Here is a 15,041-nt window from a genome sequence, read left to right as displayed (position 1 = left end):
GTCCGTGGTTTGATAAAGAAGAACATACCAGACGGCAGCCATTTTGAAATCGTAGGTAAACACAGGTGTGAGTAATGAATTCATCAAGGCTCATTAATGTGCTTGATAACACCTGTTTACCTGTCTAAAAGTCATATTTATATATTTGTGCAATAAATGGCATCGCAGCTCAGTGCCAGATTATAACATTGATACATGTAATATAGATTATTACAAAATTGAGTCAGCATAAGTAACTAAGAAGGGACTGATGAAACTGAAAAATATTGAACGGGTCCCTTCAAATAAATGTGAGTAAGTTCAGTAGTCCCATGGCTGTTTTTTTTTAATATATATATACTTCAGATATTTGTACATACAATGCTAGTTCATTTATAAATACCGCCAATAAGGTTTGTGTCTTAAAACAAAAATTCACCTAAGATAATTAAGGTATTATATTTAATCTTTTTATATTGTCTTTTTATATCTTTTTTTTTATACAGATATGTGACATGAAAACAGTATTATTGTTGGAATGCTGATTTTAATCATCTGTGATTTGTATGTTTTTTGCGGAAGCACTTTGTGAAGCTATTTCTGAAAGGTGCTATATAAATGACCTCACCCCTTTCTCCACTATTCCATACATGCCACCATGATGCTATATTTTCATATGATATTAAGGTGTTTATCGGCATTCGGTCTTTAGGCGACGTGTAATTCAAAAGAGCTGAAGTTTATAACAGTCGAAGTGGATGATGACTTATCATAAAGTGTGTGTGTGTGGGGATCTACATTTAAATTTATGCCAAAATGAACTGTACGACCAAATTAATGCTAGATTAAAACACTAAAATCACTTGTGACGATGGCTTTTGAACCATTTAATGTGGGCCGACGAAGAGTCTGGATGTGACTGACGGAGTCAACATCAAAAAATACACAGTTTTTCTTCATGTGCATACATTTAGTCTGCTTGTCAGAGTCGACTTGTCCTACATTTCTTCACCAATGGGACAAGCACAAACAGAGTGGCACACTACTGGCGGGGGGGTTTACGCATTTATTATCTGGTAACACTTCTAATAAGCACCACATCTTTGAAATTCTCCATATTTTTTTCTTTTCATAGCATTTCATAAAAAGTGTCACCTGCTCATACAGCCTTTGACAATCAAGTTACCAACTTGTTTTTAATCATTCGCGCGCGGTCTCTGTTTTAGATTGACATTTCAATAAATGTCTGACATGTGTACACATATAACTCCTATTAACTCAAGTTCTGCCTGATTATGCTTGACAGGTCGACGCACTCTTGCAATATCTTTGTAGTGTTTTATGATCAAATTCAAAGTACCAGACGATCGCAGCAGGACTGATTGATTGATTGCTATTGTGACAAAGGTGAACCAAACAAGAAGTGAATATTATAAGACAAAGGAGCCGACTGTCACTTTTTGGTTATGGGTCTTTATTGGCCTCCAAGAACCAGGTTTAAACAATGACAATAGCAAAAAGAAACAAATCAAACAAATCACCTTCAGGGCTTGTGCACTTGCACCTATTCGACCTATGTTGATGCTCAATGCTTCATGTGTTGACCTCCCAATGTAATTACACAACGACTCAACACAATTTGAAAGAAGTCATTTTGCTAACGAAGGAGTTTTATAATTTCGCCACAGTAAAAGTCCCATTCTTTTTTTCTTTTTACAGCTTTTTATCGTTTGGTGAGCGACTTGCTTGCGCCTGTGCTTCATCCCAGAGGAATTGTTTGGAAACATGCTTTAAGTGTTTCCACCATGAAAACAGTTTTTTTTCTTTTCTTTTTGAGACGTGTGTGTTACAGTATGCAGAACTAATGTGGCTCCACGAAAATATATAAAGGAACCACTGGGGTGTTACTGCAAAATGGAGTGTGAGCGGAGACGCATACAGTGGCTAATAATGTAAAACCGTCCTCTGACAATAAGGCCTCCTTGTTTTTCTCTCAGGAAAAATAAGGCATCAACCATTATGGATGTAGATCCGTCAGACACAACGCTGCCACGCCCTGGGAACACCACACGGCTACTTGCACTGGTTACAGTGCATCACTATTGCACACTGAGTTATCGCTACCCAAAGAAATGACCTTTTAAATGTCATGAATCAACAAACACAAACCCCTCTGACGGTTGCAAAGACGCCCAACAATTTCACTTTTGAAACAATTTCCTCCTGGGAGCCGTGCCAAAGTTCGGTTCCAGCCCTCCCACAAGGACTCGATTCATCCTCCCCTCCAATCAGATGAAAGCTGAAAAAACCACCAATAGATTCACTCAAAACCAAATTTTCTTATTTGAATTAAAAAATGTACAGAACAGTCGGTTGTGAATCATGATTCAACTCACACTTTTAGTTTGTTTAGAGTCATAACCATTTTTTTTTCAAATGAGAACAGTGCTACTCTTTTACCTCGAGTGCCTATTGACCTCTGACCTGTTTGACCTGATCCCTTCACAGGGGCTCTTTGTTGCTACCTTAGAGCCATATGCATGTGTCCAAAACATACTGTAGGTTTTGGACACATGCATCACAATCAGTAGTCAAAAATATCTATTGCTTTGGTGGAGGCTGTGCAGCCCATTCAGTTCCCCCCATTTGGAGTCAGATCAGGTCTTTTATCTCTCCTCCATCCTCTGGTCTTTACGTTTCAGACCCAATCGTTCGGGTTGTGATTTCAATGTGTCTCTGTTCAACCAATGGTTGAAAAGCAGAGATGCTTAGTTTTCCGGCAGTCTTCCAGATTCGGTCTTATACACCCACTAGTAAACATCCCCCCAAAAAAACCCATTTGATTTGGTTTTCCCTTCTAAAAGTGGTTGATCTCGCAGACTCGGCCGTCCTCAAGCTCTCTTGAGTGTGATACAGGATGGATTGCCGCCGTTTTTTACATCTCACTCAGGAGGTGAACTGAATCCTATACCCTGTACAAACAACGAGAACTCAGTCAATACTGTAAAACAAAGACAGGAACATCTTTAGAAACAGAGAACCCCAATGAGAACCAATAATAACCACTTTCACATTGTGGTGGAAGATAGTAGTCGTGTACCATATTTGCGCCGTAAAATGTACAAAATATTCACCATGTTGTTGGCTAGTGACCCGCAATCGTATTCACAAGCACTTTGAAGCATGTTTATTTATTTACAACATACAGTGTACTCTGAAACAGCAACACAATTATAAATAAATATTGCAATCTTGACACTCTTACAGTTCTCCTCTTTTGTAGTTTTTTTTTGTTGTCGGTTCTTTATGACTCGTCACCTGAGCTTTAACGAAGGTGAGGCAACCTCTGCCCGTTCTGTCTCCTTCCTTTCACCTGCTCTCTCTCTCTCTCTCTCTCTTCCAGTGTGTGCTATCGTTCACCAGCAGGTCTTTTTGTCTTTTCGACCTTTGCCCTCTGCCGTTCCACGCCGCCCTCACCCTCTCAAATGTTAATTTAAATAAATAGATCTCTAGGAGAAAAAAAGAAACGCAATCATATATCCTCAAAATCTTAACAAGTCTCTGAAATAAAGAGCTACGATTAATATCTCTCTCCAAATTAAAAAATACAAAACAATTATGAGGAAAATCATAGGGAAAAACATTATATTTATCAGAAAGGACAAACAAAAGGAAAAACAAATATATATATAATTATATCGTAGGGCTTCAGAAAGAACAAACATGTTCCCGTGAACCCATTTCTATCAGTTATGGTTTTCAAGAGTGTCACTCCCTTTTCATTTGTATTGTAATGTCAGTCAGAATATCCTTTCAGCTCCATGTAGGTACTCGGGTCTGTGTTGAAGCCTACATGGTTTCTATTTTAAATAATCCTCATTTATTAAGTATTCCGTCAGGCTTTGCAAACCCCAAGCAACCTCCTCCATCTTTTTTTTTTTTTAACAGGAGACACCTCAGTCGGTCCCACTTTAGTTTATAGACAGTATTTCACAGTATTCCACTGTGCACTTTTAGTTCATGGAGTTTCTTGCCGTCGCTGTCCAGTCGCAGACACAGAGAGGGAACAGGGGAGGACCGGATTGGTTCTGAATACAGGGAGGGAGCCTCGACTATGGCTAATGTCCTTTCCTATTTGTAATTGTGCAAGATTAAATGCCTCTGTCTTGGATCCAAGGGAGAAACAGTCTTCTGTGTGTCGCATCGTCTTTTCCAACTCTTGGCACGTGCCGTTCGGGGGAGAGGGCCAGATTGCCAGAATACGCTGCTGAATGGCAACTCCCTCCGGTGACTGCAAAATGCCTGCAATTGTAGTTGAGTACTTGGAATATATATATATATATATATATATATATTTTTACACGTTGCATTTAACTTATGAGCAATGCCAAAAAGGAGATGGGTCACATAATAGAACAAGGAACAAACAGACGGTGTCTTCGCTGCGCTTCAGTGACTCATTGTGTAACGATTCAACAACCTCAGCAGGTAAGTGACACGTTTGTATATTAAAACTAGATCTCCCGAGCAGCCACAGTCAATGTTGGCAATATACCATATCAGTAAAAAAAAAGACTTATGATTTAAGTTCTACCATCCTCTTTTTAAATGTATAGTGGTTTAATAGTGTTCATCCAGCTACACACCCTGAATTTTCTGTATAGCACAATGGTTTACTGTTATTCTGAAAATGAATCATTCATAACAAATAGTGATCTAATTATTGATTTTACACTAATACTTTCACAATAAATAATATAAAATAAATTCATAATGCTATATATTGTGTGCTACAACTGATTCATGTGTGAGCTATTGATGACAGAATGCTTTTCACAGCCTCAGGGAGCTAAATTTGAGCATCCCCTCCTCGATCTGTTCAATAATGTTCGCCACACTTCTCGTTCCTTCTACTCGTCTCACGTTCCTCTCGTTCTTCCTCCCTTCATCCATTGCAAAGGCATTACAGGTGAATTGTACTCATTGTCCGGCCTCCCCCCCCCGCCTGCATTCATCCTCTGCCCCTCCGCTCCTCGGAGTCTTTCCCGTCGGTCACAGATTGTCTTGTAGCCTCTCCATGTAGGTTCTGATTTCAGACTGACCCAGGTCCATATCCTGACACACCCACTTGATGTCATCCTCGCTCCCGTTGGTCACCAGGACGGAGGAGTTGGTGTACGGGCCGCCCCCGCCCGAATTATCGTTGGGCAGGATGGTGGCGAAAGACGTGAACTTGACGCGTTTGCGCTTGGCGGCCGCGACTGCAGCTGCAGCCGTGGCTCTGGGCGAATTATTCAGACGCTCCGCCTGGCCAGCGGCGTCTTTGCCACCAGTGGTGATCGCTGAAAGGCACTGATGTGGTTCTGGGACCGATCTGGGTAAGGTTTGTCCGTGGGCGATACCCCGGTGTCCACCCGTGCCGCCGCTCCTGCTGATGGTGCCCATGCCCGTGCCCACGCCCATCACCAGGGGGTTGCCAGCGCCGTTCAGCAGGTACTTGTTCTCCTCGTATCCTACTTCATTGCGGTCGATAATGGTGGTGCACTCATCGGACAGTCCAGCCTGGCACTGCTCAGAGTGGTCGGCTAAAAGGTCGGCCTCGTTGCCGAGCCACACCCAGTCATGGGCGTGGTTCATGTTGCCTCCCGTCTCCAGAACGGGGACTTGCTTGTGACGATATCTGCAGACAAAGGACAAGAATTAGTCTGCGACTGAAGTAAACATTTTCAATTTCTACAGTGGGCATCCCTTTATCCCTTAAGCATACATGTTGAGCTGACAATTTAATTTGTTGTATACAATAGTCCTTGTGTGGTAAAAGCTATATGCCGACCAATCAAAGCCAAAGAACCAAAATTCTCAGTTTAATAACCACATAGCAAACGTCAGTGGATGAACCAGACTTCAATTATTTCAATACCATTTTCATGTTTTACCTGAAAGCAAAGCTGACACAGTTGATGAGGAAGACCAGTATCGCCAGACAGAAGACTCCCAGGAGAGCATACATGCCGATCTCCAGGTCCGACAGGCCCCTGGTGGTGTGGGTCAGCTCGCTGTCCCCCGACCCTGGTACCTCCACCTGTGCCGGGAAGGTGCTGTGGTCCCCCGCCTGGCTCGGACCGCTGCCCCGGCTGCTGCTGCTGCCGCCGCCTCCGCTGGCGGCTTTACCACCTGACGCACGGTGGATCACTGTGCTCTTGGTCGTCGCGCTGACCTGGTGAGAGGGAATTATCACATGGCAATTTGTTGTATACATTTTATTCAAATGGGGATTCCACACAAGAATATAACGCTATAATATACAATGATTATGCATGTCTCATCCGCTCACCTTCCTCATGGCCCCTTCCTCTCGATCCACTGCCGCACCGTTGGACTTCCACTCTCCCCCGTCCTTTGTGCGATGCTCGCCGGTGCTGTTGTCCGTCCCGCCTCCGTCCTCCTGGCCACCTCTTCCCATCTCACCCCTTTCCTCGCTCTTTGCCCCGAGCTTCACCGACACGTTGCCGACTCCAGACGCCAGGACGCTCTTCCTTTTGGACTTCTGACAGGTCTCGGAGATGACCATCTCGACGCGCACCAGCGGCCCCTGTCCGTCGCCCTCTGCCACCACAATCGGCCAGTGCTGTTCCTGATTGACGGGGGCGAAGTGTGAGCTTTGGACAGCATCATCTGCAAATATCTACTTTCTACCTTGTGTGACATGTTAATTGTACAATTTGTGGCGTCCTTTGCACAGCTCTAAACCGTACACATGTGATCAAGTAGGAATCTGCCAGTACCTGATTGGTTATGGAGATAACGCTCTCGTCCAATGAGACGGCTGAGAGGAGGAAGTCCTTGGGATCATAGATATCAAGCGGCGTTACTGAACCGTCACTGTACTGGATCCACGCACTGACCACGGCTTCCTGAATAAGACCAGCAAAACAGCAAAAGGAAATATCGCATGAACCTCATACAGTACGGTGTTTAAAGCTCATCTCACTGACCACAGGGGGCCGGAAAACAATAATGCAAGTTTACATTAACAAGGTGAAAACAGATCCATTCCCTGAGAGATCAAACCTGCTGTTCTGAGTGGATGAGGTGTTATTCATTGGCGTTGGCCCCGATAGCTTGACACTGTCATATTTCTTTTTTAATGATTCAACCTGTCAACCGGCATCTTTAACACAAAGGAAATAAAACGGCATGTGGTTACTCTTGAAGACACTCGTGTGTCCTTTTTCCGTTGTCCATGTCTTCCAATGCAATGAGCAGAAAAGACCTTCAGCAGCTGTTCTATGAATAAAAAAAGTTCAGTCGAGAACGTATTTTTCTGTCCATGTCTTACTAATTTCCTCTTTTTTTTTTAACCCACTTCTTCCTTTAATCAAAACTCAGAAAAGATGGTATGACACATCAAAAGTAATTAAGCTGTAACTTGAGGAACAATTTCTTTCCCCTTCCTCAATTTTCACATTTACTGTAATTGTCATTTTCTTTGCCTCGTCTTTTCAAATTACCTGCCATTCTCTTTTCTATTCTGTTTGTTCAATTCTTCTTTTTTTTTTTAAATACTATTTGCGTCTCCTACTCACTTTGCCTCTCCGCGGTTGCATCATCTCTCCACTGGTGACAGTGAATGATGTAGATTAAAGCAGACAAGAAGAAATTAACGTTGGAATTTTATGCGGGATCCGATCAACAATCGCCCCATGATGAGCTGCTTCTCGTCCAATTAGCCCCTCAGATAAAAGTTATAATTGGGGTATTGTCTGATTTATTAAAAAAAAAAAAAAAAAGGGGAGAGGGGACGCTTGCGGGAAAGAGAGAGTGTGACGGGTAATAGCTTGAGATAGTGAGATAAAATACCCCTGGACAATGTGACTAGAGAGGCAGGAATAGCTGGTCACATGGTAGCGTAGCAATACAGCAGGACTGTGGGTGTTGGTGAGCGTGTGTGGTTTAATGGGAACGTGTAAGACTGTTAATTTCTGTAGATATTGCAAGGTTATGTACTTCTTAAGGGAGCAAAAGGAGAGGAAAAAAATGTATTAATTATACTTATATTACCATTATTATATTCATTTATAATTTGAATTCTGTTGGACTTCAATTAAATGTAGTTTCAGTGGTGGTTTAAATTGAACACTGTCAGGAGACTTACTGTTTGCCTTTGAGTGGTTTTAGTTAACAATACAGACTATTTCCTTTAATTGGTGTCTTTTTTCGGTCTTGACTGTCATTAAAAAAAACAAGACCTTGAGGTGGTTGTAACTGTAGTTAAGTCGAGCTTCAGCCTGCACGTCACGCACTCCTAATTAGAAACTGATTAAGGAAGAGATAGCAGCGATATGATGTCCGCAGCCCCGAATTACTGTTTAAGATCTGTGATTACAACCTCGGGGGGGTATTACTTTAGAGAGGAACAGCTTAAGATGGTGTCCATCAGTGTGTGTGTGTGTGTGTGTGTGTGTGTGTGTGTGTGCGTTCGTGATACCAACCTTAAGGCAGTGTTTATGTAGATATGCTTATCATGTGTCTGCATGTGCAAGCTACATTCTGAAAATCTGATAATTACAACATCCAGAGGATATAGGTGGATATTTTGATCTGAGTTTGCGTGCGTGTGCGTGTGCGTGTGTGTGTGTGTGTGTTTGTGAATGCATGCAACTGTATATCATAACCTGTACCTGTTTAGGTGTGTGTAGCAGGTCCGTGGCCGTCGTCGTCAGCTGGATAGCCTGGTTATTTCCAGGACTCGCTGTCATAGTGAGCGACAGGGACGAGACCAGCTGGACTCCCAGGTCTGAGATGGTGACCTAGACCGGACAAAGGACACGGTCATCACTGGTGGAAGTTTCTCTGGTCACCCGTTTGCTCCGCTCTTAGCGGCAAGACGGGACGAGAGTTTAAGAGACAAGGTTTTGGTCATGGTGCACCAAAAATGATTCTCTGGTACGGTGAGAGGAACTGAAAGCAAATCACTCCAGAGGGGTAGCTGATTGAGCAGCTTGTGAAGTATAATGGGATTTTGATATTTTCATTATAGCATAGTGCAGTGGCTGAATTGAAATGGAGGCGTGGAAGAGAATATTTAATATATTTACATCTGGCATTTTTAAGACACTGAACACGCTCAGTATAAAATATATACATGGGATGAATTTCCTTTTGAAGGATACCAAATCACGTGACCTCTCTCATGTCTCATTATACCAGACCAAGGCCTCAGTTTAAGTTCTTTTGGTTCAGTATCCACGGGGGTTGCCCTAATGACCAGGTGTTTACTCGCTCTGGAGCACTTTGGAGGTTTTTCTTCCCCTTTAATTTTGAAGCTATTAAGCGCAATATGTTCCCGTAGTATAACCGGTGATCTGCGCGACGGGGTTTATGCCGTGAACCATAATACATAATACGGTGCCGTGCCATTAAAATGGACCCTTTATATCAAATATATAAAATAAGGCGGCGTGCTATTTTACTTTGTCGTCCAACACGGTCACGGTCTTCTCCGCGAGGATGGAGTCGGACAGCGGCGACAGAACCTGCAACAAAAGATTAAAAAAAAAAGTTATCAATAGTTTTTTTGAAATGACTTTTTTTTTTTACATGTCATTACCTTAAATTAAACCGCATGATTGAAGTAGCAATATACAGTAAGCACAAAAACAATTTCGTCCAAATGCCTGCTGTCATTAACTAAGTTCACTCAGTGATGGCTATACATTTCCTGCTCTAACACCCTGTGTGTGTCAGGTGTTTCCAGGGAAAGATATTACAGAACACACACACACACACACACACACACACACACACACACACACACACACACACAGTGATTTAAGTTTTCAGCAGAATCTGGGTATAAAGACATCACACCATGAACGAGCTGCTTGTTTGACAGTCGATGTAATGACTGCTCTTGTCTCAAAATGCTGCCAAATGGTAACAAAGGGAACGACAAGATGTTTAGGATCGTGACGCACCAAGTACAAAAATAAATAAGAAATGAGGACGCACATGTTTGTCATCGGCACAGGACACACGGAACACACACACACAACCTGATCGAGTGACTTTTGTCTACGCCGGATGTTTTTCCAGCTCACATTGTGAGAGTAGTTTGGAAACATCGCTGCTGTCATTTTACATAATGGACACACACACACACACACACACACACACACACACACACACACGCACACCAACAGCGGAAGTGTTCTCGTCTGCCTCCCAGCTGTGCCCCACTGAGACAACTTAGCATAAACAAAGCACAAGGCCAAAACCGAAGAACTAAAACAGTCGACGGGAGCGTGGAAGTGAGAAATGGCAAGCGAGCAAGAGAGGAGTAAATGGAGTGGGTGTCAGAAAGAGAGAGAGAGAGAGAGAGAGAGAGAGAGAGAGAGAGAGAGAGAGAGAGACAGTGACAAATAGGAGAGGACAGAAAGTGAAAGGGGGCAGAGAGAAGGAGCGCAAAAGAGATTGGGACACAGATGGGGGAGAAGGAGCCGCAGACAGACAGTGATAGAGATTAGGAGTCCTGTGTAGTAGTGTACTCCTCCGCCCCGGCGACAGGAGGACAGACAGATCTGATTGGTGTACAAAGAAAAATCTCTCAGCGAACGTATCGGGGCGTCAAACTCAATCCCACCCTTGGCGAGGTAACAAAATGTGGTGACTGACGGCTCTGGGATTGCTCTCCGAGACAGAGGAAGACGAGGGCGAGAGAGAGAGATACTTGGGGTGGGGGGAGAGAGGAGACTCAGGGAGACGGAGCTGGGGGGGGGGGCAAAATTGAAATGTCAAACTATCAAATGACGGCTGTCGACTCTGGCATCTCCATGGCAATGCTGGGTAAAATTCTCTGTCCTCGCTCCCCAAACAGAGCACAGCTGTGTGTGTGGAGTGCCCAGTCAGAGGCGTGCACACACACATTCAGCTATTCCCCAAATACCCCCCCCCCCGCCCCTCCTGCGCACTGAACTCAACGCCAACTCATTTCTTTCGCGGAGCAATCATGCAAATGTATGCACTTCTAATGAAATTCAATCCTGAATCATCAAAAAAACCATTCAGATATTGTTGCATGACAGATGAGGATGTGATACAATAGGAGCATGAGGAGGAGCAGTACAACCAAAACTCCGCGGACTATGACTATGTGGCCTATTTAGTGGCTTCGTCCCGGCTCTGCTATATTTCGGTGCGACAGTAATGCGAGCCACGGGACTGTCCAACACTGTCACACTCGGCGACAATGGGTCCGGCTTATTGGAATGCAGCAAGTGCACAAGTGTGTTCACTGTGTGCCAGCGTAAGTGTGTGTGTGTGTGTGTGTGTGTGTGTGTGTGTGTGTTTGTGAGATGTCAGGGCCAAATCCGACAGTTAATTGTGGCTAATTGTGTAACAAGCTGGCAGGTAAAAGGCTCATAACTGCAAGGGAGGAAAGAGGAGAGGAGGCGAGGGAGGGGATAATGTTTACATCAGTGGAGCGCTCATGGCTGCAGCGTGAGTCGCCAAATTGCACTGCGCCGCTCATAATCACGCCTCTTCTCCGACCGCCTTCCTCTCCAATGTTGTGCACTTTCGGAATAATTCAAAATGCAATTCAGAGAGTTTGCTTTGCATCGTTCTCACCAGAGGTGGTCAGCTTCTAAACTCTACATTAAAAGTTGACATTTTTGGACTATTTCATTATATATTTTTTATGTTTTGTGTCTCAGGTTGGGATCCGAGGGCCAATACAAACTTCAGTGAGGACAAAAAGTTTTTTTTGTTGTTGGTTGAGATGAGAATCAACTTAAAGAGCAGTATAATGTGCATGAGAACAGACTGCAGAGCAGAATAGAGGTCACGTACCTGTATGGTGGTGATGCCCAGGTCCCGCCCCATCAGAATTTGCCCATCTATCAGTCTGGCAATGCGAGGATCTTCTACCTGTGCAGCACAGGGACCAGCAGCCCTTTCAGTTATTTCAATCCATTTATTTATAAGTAATATTTAGGCTTTTGTGCATCTATCCTGGATTAGTACTACATTAGAGTTTGACCTTTGACTCACTCAACCGTCCTATCAGGGAGGATTTAGAGGCAATGTAGCTCAACATTTTGGGAAACCAGTTTTAGCTTATTATTAGCACCCATGTCAGCGCGTTAATTATGGGATGAAAGAGGTAATTAGCTTAGCATAGCATGAAGACTGGAAGCAGGGGATCCTAGCTAGCCTTGTTCTCTCAAAGGTTCAAAAATACGCTACATATGTATATTCAAAATACACCAAGCCAAGGTGATCCGCGACTGAACACACTGTATTTGATTTGTGCGATCCGTATTTGTGTATATACCTTTAACTGGTCCATGACCAAGTGGGTGATATCAGCCTGCCAGTCGGCCCCCAACATGTAAACCATCTCTCCTCCTGGGTCAGAGGGTTCGGCAACGAAATGGGTGAGGACCCGCACCAGGGCGTACTGGTACTGGAAGGTCAAGAGAGAGGCAAATCAGACCCTAATGCCTAAAACGTACACGTCTCATGTCATGATGTTGTGAAACCGACAAACACAGTGATACTGTTTAAAGTGAGCGAATCACAGCATACCTGCAGAGTGCAGCCTTTGCCCTTCCTCTCGTCGTCCTCGTCATCTTCGCTGTCTCTGGTGGGTCTAGGAAGGGAACACGCGGGAGTGAGGGGAAAAGAGAGCGAACAGAGGGTGAGATTATCTGCCAATTAAATGCCACGTGTGCACTTTACACTCGGCTCCAGGTAATCTACTCTCTAATCTCTGCTCGAAGACACTCAGGATTTTGAATCCAGACGTAACATCTTCAAATCAGCGTTGTCATAAAATGGGCATTTATTGGAACGCTAGAGTTTTCTTAAACACTCTCTTAGAAACTAGATTTCCTCACAAATGCAGCCCCAGCTCCCCCTAAACAAGTGTACAACCAACACTGAGGGACGCATGAAAAGCAGTTGAGATAGTGAGACGACAGTCACATGAAATCGCTGAAACGTTCATTTTGTTTTTAGCAGTGATCGCGAGGCAACTGCCGGGCAAATAAGATGTTATTTGATCTTAATGTGTTGTCCCGGCAGGAGACAAGCAGCTGCTCTTTACAGCTGCACTTCAGCAGAAATGATTCAACGCAATCTTTATTTCTGCTTTTAATGTGACAGCTTGTGTGAAGTCTGTTAATGACATCAGGACGACCTGACGTCAGCAGACAAATGCCATTCGTCGCACTGCTCTTCACACACCACATTTCACCACACGTGTCCACTGTAAGTGATAATGTAAGCACTGTATACTCTGTCACATTGAATGCCACTGAACTGTAGGTGATGGTAGCTCAACTGCGCGGGGTCCAACAAAAAGGGGGAATGCAAAGACAAGTAGGCTAAGTAAGCTTCACACACACACACACACACACACACACACACACTAACACACACACACACGCGCGCACACAGGTAATATTACAGGAATTCTCTTTCCATTTCCTAAGGTCCCAGTCGTGCACATGTCTGTGTGAGAGTGTGTGCCTAATTTGTGTTTTTGTTTCAATCTTTGAGATAGTGGTTAGGAGAAAGATGTGTGTGTGTGTGTGTGTGTGTGTGTGTGTGTGTGGGTGTGTGTGTGTGTGCGCGCGTGTGTGTGTGTGTTGAAGGCTATCTGAGCAGAAATTGGCGAAATTGAAAAATAGGCCTAGCAGAAGAGAATAGAAGGGTGACAAGATGGGGAATAGAAGCAATACACAAACACACACACGCACATACACACACTATCACACAAATGACCATGCACACAAAAATGCGCATGAATCATCGAGGCACAGGAGCATAAAGGGATACATGCACAAAGCAAAGACAGAATGGTTTGTTTTTTTAAACCTGGGAAAGAAAGGGTAAAAAAAATTGACTCAGAATTTGAGTTGAATAGACAATAAGTCGGAAGGGGTGAATCTAAATGACGCAACTTTTTCCGTCCACCATATTGAAGAACGATTCTTTAAAGATTCTTAATTTAGTAAATAGGGTGGACACACGTGTAGCCATTGCTGCAGTTAGACGTTTATCACGTGCTTGAGGAGTTTACTGATGCACCTTAGCTGTATCCCCACAGAGGGGCATTTGGAACAGCAGTGTAATGGACAGATGCTGGTCACAACTACGTGCTATTCTTTTCTTAGTGTTTGAGGAAAACAACTGCCAGCAGCGCCCGCGACACAAACCATGTATTTTACTCCCTTACCTACAATGCCTCTAATATGCTGTTGTAAAAAGGTCATGAAATGATGAGAAGAAAAATACAATTTTTTTGTCGGCTCAACCTAATCACACAATGAAATATGTAACCAGCTGTATTTTCACATCTGTCCATTGCGTTACAGTTCCCGGTGCACAAAAAAAAACATCAATTCACCCGAATCCGTATGTTGTTTTTTGTCTTAACAGGCTTGGATCATTGCAATGTCTCATTAAAGTCTGGATGTGATGACACGGTTGGTCCTCGGCTAAAATCACAATTTTGTATTTCCTCATGGCGAAATCCAATTTTTTTTTTAAAAAGTACAGAACAATTTGATTTTGTTATCGGCTGCAGGCAAAACCCACGGGGAGCGCGGGGTGTGAGGAGGATGATCCAATCCCTGCGAAGGGATTTTCTTTTTTCGTTCAAATTTGTGAATATGATATAAGAATTTGACTGTTTTTCTCAGGATATTAGCCCAAGTCGCAGCAAATACATTTTGAACGCTTCCATTCCTCAAGCACATGTGCTCCTCCGTGTGCCACACTTACCTCTTGTTCGTGACGATCGGGACCCTCCAACCTTTGACCTGGCTCAGCTCCGTGTCCGACACGTCTATCTGCAGCGGCAGCTTGGGGACCCAGACGTCGAGCTGCAGCTGAGCAGACAGGTGCAGGTAGGTGAAGTTGACCGCCAACGCCTGCCGACCGCGCATCTCTTTGCCGTTCACCAGCACCTGGTCACAGTTTGGGGTCACCTGGGGCAAGGTGCAGAGAGAGAGAGTAGTGAAGTCGGAGTCCGACAGCATTAACTCATCGGTGAT

At 43.9% G+C, this 15,041-nt stretch overlaps 1 protein-coding gene across 1 annotated transcript in view; it reads right to left on the bottom strand.

Moving 5' to 3' along the window:
• Positions 1-1,432: 1,432 nt before the first annotated feature.
• si:dkey-215k6.1 (transmembrane protein 132B) overlaps positions 1,433-15,041 on the bottom strand; it is a 216,550-nt gene continuing 202,941 nt past the window's right edge. The window contains exons 8-17 of the mRNA XM_047329298.1: positions 14,770-14,975; positions 12,568-12,631; positions 12,314-12,445; positions 11,830-11,907; positions 9,453-9,515; positions 8,661-8,789; positions 6,765-6,893; positions 6,314-6,613; positions 5,916-6,196; positions 1,433-5,659 (exon numbers count right to left, since the gene is read on the bottom strand). Coding sequence (XP_047185254.1) covers positions 5,032-5,659; positions 5,916-6,196; positions 6,314-6,613; positions 6,765-6,893; positions 8,661-8,789; positions 9,453-9,515; positions 11,830-11,907; positions 12,314-12,445; positions 12,568-12,631; positions 14,770-14,975 — 2,010 coding nt within the window. The 3' untranslated portion in view covers positions 1,433-5,031. The remainder of the gene's footprint in view (positions 5,660-5,915; positions 6,197-6,313; positions 6,614-6,764; positions 6,894-8,660; positions 8,790-9,452; positions 9,516-11,829; positions 11,908-12,313; positions 12,446-12,567; positions 12,632-14,769; positions 14,976-15,041) is intronic.

The sequence above is a fragment of the Scophthalmus maximus genome, chromosome 19, assembly GCF_022379125.1.
Source record: "Scophthalmus maximus strain ysfricsl-2021 chromosome 19, ASM2237912v1, whole genome shotgun sequence".
In the NCBI taxonomy this organism is placed as follows: Eukaryota; Metazoa; Chordata; class Actinopteri; order Pleuronectiformes; family Scophthalmidae; genus Scophthalmus; species Scophthalmus maximus.
Note: the sequence above shows the minus strand (reverse complement) of the source record. Positions and strands in the feature narration are given on the sequence as shown.